The 10076-nt window shown below is 39.2% G+C and overlaps 1 protein-coding gene across 1 annotated transcript in view; it reads right to left on the bottom strand.

Moving 5' to 3' along the window:
* Positions 1 to 10076, bottom strand: part of LOC115936992 (translation initiation factor eIF2 assembly protein) — a 56979-nt gene that overhangs the window by 33226 nt on the left and 13677 nt on the right. The window contains exons 3-4 of the mRNA XM_081818900.1: positions 4694 to 4751; positions 4282 to 4440 (exon numbers count right to left, since the gene is read on the bottom strand). Coding sequence (XP_081675026.1) covers positions 4282 to 4440; positions 4694 to 4751 — 217 coding nt within the window. The remainder of the gene's footprint in view (positions 1 to 4281; positions 4441 to 4693; positions 4752 to 10076) is intronic.

The following is a 10076-nucleotide window of genomic DNA, read 5'->3' as shown; positions in this document are numbered from 1 at the left end:
GGATCGAGTCCCACATCAGGCTCCCTGCTCAGCGGGGAGTCTGCTTCTCCCTCTGATCCTCCCCCTCTCATGCTCTCTGTCTCCCATTCTCTCTGAGATAAATAAATAAAAAAAAAAATCTTTAAAAAAAAAAACAAAAACAAAAGGTGACCTATCCCCCAAACTAGAAACCAGCTTTAAGCAGTAAGCTAGTGAGTAAAGGAGGGAGAGATCACAGCAGACTGGACTGGACCCCCCCTTCCTTTCTGCTACAGATGTCTGTGATCTCTAGACAGGTTGGCAGCATCTTTAGTATCTGCCACCGTGTCCATCTTCCGTGTGACATTGTCAGCTTAGACACAGGAAATCAAACAGGAGCCATTCTGAGAGGCTTTCAAAATGAGTAACAGCCTGAGTCCTTTATCTACCATTTGCCTCTCCCCATGAGAAGGAATTATGATCTATGTTAAGCCAATAATTTCCTTATGATCCACTGAAGTTACTGATGTGGCTCAGCTAGGGTTCTATGCATAAAAACACTTATCTAAAATCTGCATTAGCAATATTTTCGATGAATGGTGTAGTTATACAAAATTTACAACATGAAAGGATTCATTCTTCAAAGACAAAACAATTTAATTTTCCTAACCCATAAAATTTCACATTGCTTTATATTTATGTATTATATTTTGAGAAGTGACAAATTACCTCAAATCCTCAAATTATTCAACTTCAGGAAATCCTGCTATAAGTATCCTAAAACAAATTTAAATTATAAAAAGTTTATGTATTGTGGAGAAAAATGTGTGCTTCAGTGGAAGACTATGTATTATCTACCTACAGCATACCCTCTGGATTATCTGATTCTAGCTAGGTCTATGAGCTGTTTTATAACTTGGCAAACTGTAGGTTAAGTGATAACAATGAAAAGTTTTTCTATGGACATAAAAATTCTATCCTGCCTGACAGAGAGCCAGTTGTCTTCCCCCGACACACACACCCTTGAGGGAGGCAAAACCAATTCTGCCTCATTTATGTATTCATTTCAGTATTTCTAATCTATGTGTCTGTCCTTTGGATTCTCTTTGGAACCAGTTAAAACATCTGCCTAGATCCCTCATGAGTTAAATAAAACCTTCAACATGTGTTAGAGTTTTATATCAATATGGAATCATGATTCTACCTTTTTCTGAAAATTACCTTTCAACAGATTTAACTAATAGAATTCTTTTAAGCTCATAGCTCAAGGAGTTGATTCAAATATGCAATATACCTCAGTTTTCCAGGAAAAGTTCCTGTTGTGATTGATAAAATCTACATTTTTTATCATATCTGGGGACTTTCTGTGATCCAAACCCTCCTGTCTTTCCAACTACACCTACCATACCCATTCTTTTTTTTAATTATGAAATATTTAAAATATACAAAAAAAAAATATACACCTGTGTTCCTGGATCCATACATTCAACAATTTGGTATACTTAACCCAGACCTTTAAATTTCCTAAGGGAACAAGGTTACAATATAAATGAAGCTTCTTACCTCCTCACTCTCCTCCCTAATCCTAATCCTTCCCCTCCCCACAGGCAATCAGCATTACAGACTTGGGCGTATTCTTCCAGAATCATGATTTATACTTAATAATAATATATGCCTGTCCATTAATTATAGCATTTTAAAAATTTAATAAAACTGTCATTGATATGTATACTTTTAGCAAACTGCTCTCACTTTTGAGATTTACCCCCCTCAACTGAGTTTTCCCATTTTTAATTCCATGTTTCTGTATCTAGATTAATGGACTATTACCACTCGTCAAAGCTTATATTTCCCTCGTTGGGTCTTGGCCCACACTCCTTACTAAGAGTCTTCTGCCATGAATGTTTCCCTGCTCAACAACATCTAGTTCCACCCAGCGAAACCCGTCACTTTAGTAACTTTTTATTTTGAAATAATTTCAGACTTTAAGAAGCATTAAAAGAAGAGTAATAACAATTTCCATATACTCCTCAGCCAGGCATTTACCACATGTTTTAGCCTTCCCCATCCCAAAACTCTCTCTCTTACAGATCTATGCAGATGTGTGCATTTATTTATATATATGCACATATAAAACAAATTTTTTCTTACATTCTTAAAATATGTAGAAGTCACGATGCCCTTTTACCCCCAAATACTTCAGTATGTTTCCTAAAAGATCAGTAACATTCTTTTACAGAACCTAGCAAAATTATCAAAGTCAGGGAGCTAACACTGATAGAATACCATTATCTCATTTACAGATCTTATTCAAAATGTACCCATTTTCCCAATGTCTTTTATAGCAGAAGAAAAACATTTCTTTTTGACTGAGGATCCAGTCTAGAACCGCACCACTACATTTAGCCGTCATGTCTGCGCAATCTTTAATCTGTAACAGTTCTTCTTTCTGTTGTCCTTTATCTTTCGTGACCTTGACATTTTTGAAGAGTACTGGCAGTTATGCTATATAATTTCCAAAAAATTGCATTTGCTGGAGGTTTCCTCATCATTAGATTTAGGTTACGCATGTTTGGCAGGAGATGTGTCCTTCTTAGCGCATCATCAGGAGGTATCAGGAGGTACACAATGCAGGTCTGTCCCATCACTGGCAAGGTTTTCGATCACTTGGCTTCCAGGTCTTTCCACTGTAAACTATTTTCGTCTTTATAATTAATAAGTAATTCTGGTGGAAATATCTTGAGAATATTCAAGTATCTTCTTTCTCATCAAATACTCACCCACGAGTTTTAACATCTATTCCATCAATTATTACTGTGATGGTTGCCAAATGGTGATTTCCAATTCTATAATTCCTTATACATTTGTGAGCTGGTGCCTTTTCTACTATAAAGGGCTTTCCTTTCTGCTCCCATTTATTGAATACAGCCATTTATTTGTCAGTATGGGATCACAGACCACTGATCTTAGCAAATGGCTATACTCCACTAATATCCCTGTTTTGACACTCAGCTATTTGGCCAGTGGGAACCCATTTGAGCTGGCCTCTGTGTCCTTTCTGTCATGTCCGCCTCATTCTTACTTTCTGACACAAGCTGTCGCAAGTTCATCTTCACTTTCCTACCCCCAGCCTTGACTTTCTCCAAGGAGCTTCAATTCCTTTTAGTTGAGAAGGTATCTAGAAACCAAGATCAGGGCACTGGGTATGCTCACTGCTACCATGATGTCACCGTATCACTGCTTCCAGTCCTTAGTGAATGGAGCATGGTAGATACACACACATAAATTATTAATTTCCCTATCTAGTCATCTATTAGAAAGCATGAGTTGGCACTGATAATCCTCACCACTTTTAGGGTCCAGGTCAAATATCATGTCTCCCTTTACCCCTTTCTAGATGACCTCAGTTCTAACTGTTCTCTGTTCTGATAGCACTTTGTCATCTACTCCCAAACTGAGACATCTTTCCCTCGTTTATAAACTCCCTAATGGCAGGAATCAAACCAAATTCATCTTTGTTCAGAATCCACTATAGTGCCCTGAATATAAGAGATAACTAAGATGCATGTTTAACTGAACAGGATTTTCAGAAACGAAGAGTGACTGACTTGCACGATATCCAGAGTAAAATGAACCATGGAAACTTGCCCTTTCTGTATATGTTGGCATGCTTTTTATACAGGAAATATATTGGTTTAGGCATTTCCACTTACTTTTCTTATATCAGGTCTCTTCCATTAAAATAAAGAGAAGTATCTTCTTTAGAATTGTATCAGAATATAACCTTCCCTAAAACTAGTTTCCCTTGTGCCTTGTGTATATTTGCAGGGAATTGTATAAAAACCTTTCTCTTTTATCTCAAGGTATAAGAAATTTCTTCTTATCTACTGTATTTTTAGAAATACGTTTTACTGCACCATTCCTTTAAAAATATTTTTATTAAAAATATATTTCAAGTTGAATTAGACAATAGCATTCTTATCCTGAAAGACTGTAATACACTCAATCAACTTCTACATTTTTATATAAGATATTGGTTAAAGCCACACACTTCTCTACTCTCACTTGAAAGAAACTGTAATTTTCATGCCATTTAAATATAGTTGAATAAGTGACTACATATTTCACTTTTAGGTTCCAGGTATCTGGGAACCTCAAAGTTCAATGTTAGACTTGATTACTTTTTTCAGAGCTCAACAGAAACAAGTCAAAGCACCAACTATGCACTTAAAATATTTCCTTTAAAATCAAAGGGAAAGAAGGGCAGGCCATGTTTGCCTATAAACAATGATTCAAGTTATTTTTCAAAATAATAGATCAAAGCCAACAGAGAAACACACATTTGAAACAGTGAGTAAAAGGGAATTGAGAGAGATGTGTACTGAAACCCTGAAGCACCTTACGTAGCAGCGTGAGGCTGTCCCCACACTGGCATGGCTCTGCTCTTACCGTAAGCGTAGCCGTGTTCTCATCATCCGACCACTGCACGAAGAGGACAGAAACAAAATATTAAATGTGGATAGTGTACTGGGCTTCCAAAAAGCAATGCTCTATCTAAAAATTATACATAAAAGAGAAAGACATCTCTTTCTGAACACAAACTACATGTCAAAGTGAGGTTTCCGTGTAATTTCTCACTTTACCAAATGTATGCTAAGACGTAAATATCAGAACCATTTCAGGGATCATTTAAATTACAATAGTCTATAGAATGGATTATTTTTTCTGAACCAACCTGTATTTCTTCTGCCTCATCATCACTGTCTGGTTGAGAATGTGTTGGTGGATCTTCCCTAGAAGAACATAAAACAAAAATTAAGCAAGAAAAATGCTTCGGTACCATGTATGTAGTCCTAATTTCAGGTATATTGACTACATATGGAAAAAAAAAAAAGCCTCAGACTTGGAGGAGGTTAGGAAAAGTTCATTTTTTGAGGGGCACCTGGGGGCTCAGTCAGTTAAGCATCTGCCTTCAGTTCATGATCTCGGGGTCCTGGGATCAAGCCCCATGTCGGGCTCCCTGCTCAGCAGGAGTCTGCTTCTCCCTCTCCCTCTGCCCCCCATCCCACTCATGCTCTGTCTCTCTCTCTCTCTCAAATAAATTAACAAAATCTTTTTTTAAAAGGTTCATTTTTTTGAGACAGAAACTAATAAAAGTTGATATAAAATTAATAAGTACACTTCCAATAAGAGACAGCAGAAGAAACACTTTCTGCCCTCTTCTCAGAAATCACTAGAACCAAGGAAAAGAAAAACTCAAACTCCAGCTCTGAGGACACGAGCAATCATCTACAACTCTGAATCCCAATATATGAGAAAAGCTGCCACAGACAAGGAAGATCAAGTGAGATGAAGAAGCCAAAAGGAATCATCCAAAGAGCTGTTCTACCGAAGAGCTGGAATACCCCCAAAAGGCAAAATCAAGAATCTTTTGCTTATATAGTGAAAACAGAGCATGTGGGCTGGTGTCAAGAATTACCCTGGATCCTGAGGGTTGCTGGAGTGGAGGGGGGTAGAAGGGATGGGGTGGCTGGGTGGTGGACACTGGGGAGGGTATGTGCTATGGTGAGCGCTGTGAATTGTGTAAGACTGATGAATCACAGACCTGTACCCCTGAACAAATAACACATTATATGTTAATTAAAAAAAATGTGTTCCTGAATAAAAATAATGGTTACCTTAAAATACTCCATCACTGGGGCAAACGGACGGCTCAGCTGGCTGAGCATCCGACTCGATTTCAGCTTAGGTCATGATCTCAGGGTTGTGAGATCGAGCCCTGTGTTGGGCTCCATGCTGGGTGTGGAGCCTACTTGAAAAAAGAGGGGGGAGGATTTACCTAAAATACTCCACCATACCCATCTCCCCAAACATGGAGGGGAGAAATGAGACAAAAATAGCAAACTTGATTATTGATGTAAGCTGAATGATGGGTAGGTGGGGTTTAATCATACTGTTTTCTCATATTGTGTTTGAAAATGTTCAGTGAAAAAGTTAAAATAAAATCTGTCCATGGAGGGCAAAAAAAGAACTACTCTGGATCTGGACGGGCACCACAGAAAGCTACGGGAGAAAGAGGGAAAGAAAAACTCGGACATGCTATCTTTAAAGAACCCTGTGAGCAAAGCACATGTTGAAAAGGACCAGCTAGCAGCCAATCTTCATTGCCTAGGGAGGAAGCAAAGGCTGAAAACACTCAAGAGTATTCCCTCTCATCAACACAAAACCACAAATAATTGGCCTATGAAGAACTCACCACATCAATGAAAACAATAATAATCAGAACAAGAACCAGCATAGGATCTGTACCAAGAAACTATAAGAAGGGAGAGAGAGGCTCCTGGTTGGCCATGGGCATTTATCTATCCCTATGCTCCCTCTTGAAACCCTTATTAAAATGGTAGAAAAAAATCCCAAGGAAATACAGGACCAAAAAGGAGACAACTGCAGAAAAGAGACAGCAATAAAAGTTTGGGAAACAGAAAGCCATTGAGGAGGATAACCCAGAGAGCAACAGGCAGAACCTAGACCTACCACAGATGATGAGATGGAAGCTCTGGGCTACCAACAAGTGACCTGTGTGAAGTCCATAGAAAGGGCAGTAAGACACACACAGCCCTCCTCACCCTGCACACCCTAACAACTAATCCTCCTCCATGAACCAAAGAGGCTAAGGACTCAGGTCCATAATGCCCCAAAGGAAAATGAGGGTGAAATGCTAGAGTATGACGAGAAGCCATGTGAAAATCACACTAACAGCGAGGCCACCAGTCCCCTTCCTCCCACCCTGCTCCCAGAACAGAGATTACATTCTTCTCTGTAGAATGTGAACCACCCAGGAGGACAGACCTACAGATAAGCGTTATCTGGAAAACTTCCATCAATACCTGCTGATTGCTGGCACTCTTAGTCAGCAAGCCCCACCTGGATATATAGTGAGTAAGTGTGAGTGTGAGTGTATGTGTCCTCACTCTTAAATATGAATAAAAACCTAGAATCGTTACAAAACTAAAGAAAGGCTCCAAGATGAAAAAAAAAATTTTTTTTAAAAGGAGAGAAAAAAGGTATATATAAGAAATAGACAATAAAGGGACCAGATGAAAAATGTTTTTAAATCATTAATATAAAGATAAAACATAAAGAAGGTAAAAGATAAAAAAATAAAAGAAGATACTGCATCCATGAGAGGAAAACAGGAAGCTGTAAGAAAGGAACAGAGGTGGGGTTCCTGGGTGGCTTAGTCGGTTAAGCATCTGACTCTTGATCTTAGCTCAGGCCTTGATCTCAGGGTCATGAGTTCAAGCCCCACCTTGTGCTCCATGCTGGGCATGGAAAGTACTTTAAAAAAATTTTTTTTTCCAAAGACGAAAAAGAAAGAAAGAAAGAGAGAGAGAGAAAGAAAGAGAGAGAGAGAGAGAAAGAGAGAAAGAGAGAAAGAGAGAAAGAGAGAAAGAGAGAAAGAGAGAAAGAAAGAAAGAAAGAAAGAAAGAAAGAAAGAAAGAAAGAAAGAAAGAAAGAAAGGAAAAGAGAAGAAAAGAAAAGAAAAACAAATGAACGGGGGACAGGACTGAACCTGCAGAAATGAAAACATGGTAGCTGCTATTTAAAAATTCAATAGAGGGGCACCTGGGGGCTCAGTGGGTTAAGTGTTTGACTTCAGCTCAGGTCATGACTTCAGGGTCCTGGGACCAAGTCCCACGACAGGCTCCCTGCTCGGCGGGGAGTCTGCTTCTTCCTCTCCCTCTGCCTGCCACTCCCCCTGCTTGTGCTCTCTCTCTTTTTCTGTGTCAAATAAATAAATAAAATCTTTTTTAAAAAATTCAATAAAATGAATGGCGAAATTAAGGAAATTTCCCAGAAAGAACTAAGAGATAAACAACAGAGAATGAAATAAAATTCAGAGAATCCAACAAGATCCAGTATCTAAATAACAGGAGTTCAAGAAAGAGAAACCTGAAAATAAGAGAAAATTGTCAAAGATACAGTATTTTTAAATGTTCCCAAACTGAAAAATACATCTCTAGAATGGAAGGGCTCACCAGGTACATAGCACAGTGAACGGTGGGGGCGGGGAAGGACTCAGGCAATGCGCAAAGATGGCCACAATAATTCTTCCCATCTAGTCTGACACGCTCCTCTGTGGGGCAACTTTGCCACTCTTCCCATCAAAAAATGGCATTTATGTCCCCATTCCTTTAATTTAAACTGGCTTCAAGACTCATTGTGACCAACAAAATGTAGCACAAGTGACACCATGTAATTCTAGGTGTCAGAAGACTTTACAGCCTCTACTCTCACACTTGGAATGCTGCCACCTATGTAAAGAAGCTAAGGGTATTCTTCTGAGATGAGAGACCGCATGGAAAGGAGGCCCAGCATCAACGGCCAGACATGGGAGTAAGGCCACCTTAAAAGCACCCAGGTGTTCAGCAGAACCACCAAATGACAACAGCAACACGATCTTAGCAAGACCAACAGAAGACTCACCCAGTGTCAAGAAGTGTAAAGGCTCTGAGATTTTACCCTTGCAAGCTGACAGGTTAGTTGGCCAGTTCTGTGGACTCTGACAGAAGACGTTAAGACTCCTAGGTCAGACACAAAGGACTCTTTGACTGACAGCACAGCGTGAAGCATGAGCTTCATCTGTCCATCAGTTCCCGCTGGCCCCTCTGTCCCAGGGGAGGTCAAGGAGTGGCCCAGGTTTGCGTCACAACTGAGGAACCCTGAATTTAGGGAACCTCATCTTTTATAACGGGCGGCAGGTGAGCCTGTTCAGTCTCTGACCCAAGGGCAGGGCAGAGACACTATTTTTACCTGTGCCAGATAGTCAATAAACCTGCTCTCTGCTAGGGAGAGAGCCATCATATCTACCTTCCAAGGCTGTCTGCTATATAAACATCCTGGAAAAGACAATCAAGAACAAAAGCTGTCAGTGCCTCTGCGTGCAAGACAAGCAGTAACTGAGACCCAAGAATTGTCTCTCAACACCCACCTGAGCAATCACTGACAAACAAAATGTTTCTTGTTCTAAGTCACTATGTTTGGGCAATTCAGAGGACTATCATGAAATACAAAAACATGAAAGAGGAATTCTCAAAAACATTCATAAAGAAAACTGGGTCACAATAAAGGAACACAAATCAAAATGACAGAGGACTTCATAGCATTCTAGAAGACAGTAGACCAGACCTTCAAAATCACAAGGGAAATTTTCTGCCTAGAATCCCATGCTAAGCCAATTCACCCCCAAATCTACAGTATAATAAAAAATTTTTTCAGGTATGAAAAGACTCAAAAGTGTTTCCTCCTATGCATTGTAGAGCACGAGATTCGATAAAACGAGTAACTCAAGAGACCCAAAAATGTGATATCCCAGGGACAGAAAATCCAACACAAAATAGTGAAGTATCAAGGTGACAACTGTATACCAGACCTGAAGAGCTACCAGATTGGAACAGGAGGATGGGGGATTGCTAAAGTGAAATCTCCAGGAACGGAAAATGGAACTCCTCCATTTGGAAGTGTCCATAAGTATTTAGAGAAATAGCTAACAGGTTATGACCTGTTACTAGGTATTAGTGACAGCCACATGGGAAACAAAGCAAATTCAAAGAATTTGGTTATTAGTAAAGAAAAGGGAATCATAGTACACAATGTGGCTCAACAGCCACTATAATGTAATAATACGGTGATCACGGACTACTGATTTAACCAAAAACTGTAATGAAGAGAAGAGACTGCATAAGAAAACTAAATCTTCAAATACTATAACACACAGTCAAGAAATAATATCTAAGGTGGAGATAATATTAAGAAATAATTAGTGTAAGTATATTGTTAAGAAATACAAAGCTACAGACAGAAGCTCCCTTCAAATCTGTTGAGGATGTATTATATGGTAAGTGTTACAGTAGCAATCACTGGAAAGGCATATCCTCCTCTATAAATCAAGAAATTGACACACTGACTTGTCAATCATTCAATTAATCAATCTGGTGTAATTCTGGTTAACACGTATCAATTAGTTCCCTAAATTTTCTTTTTTTAAAGTAATCTCTACACCCAGTGTGGGGCTTGAACTCACAACCCCGAGATCAAGAGTCGCATGCTCTACCGAC

The sequence above is a fragment of the Leptonychotes weddellii genome, chromosome 5 (assembly GCF_054177405.1).
Source record: "Leptonychotes weddellii isolate Sample4059 chromosome 5, ASM5417740v2, whole genome shotgun sequence".
Classification (NCBI taxonomy): domain Eukaryota; kingdom Metazoa; phylum Chordata; class Mammalia; order Carnivora; family Phocidae; genus Leptonychotes; species Leptonychotes weddellii.
This window is presented reverse-complemented; position numbering and strand designations above follow the sequence as displayed.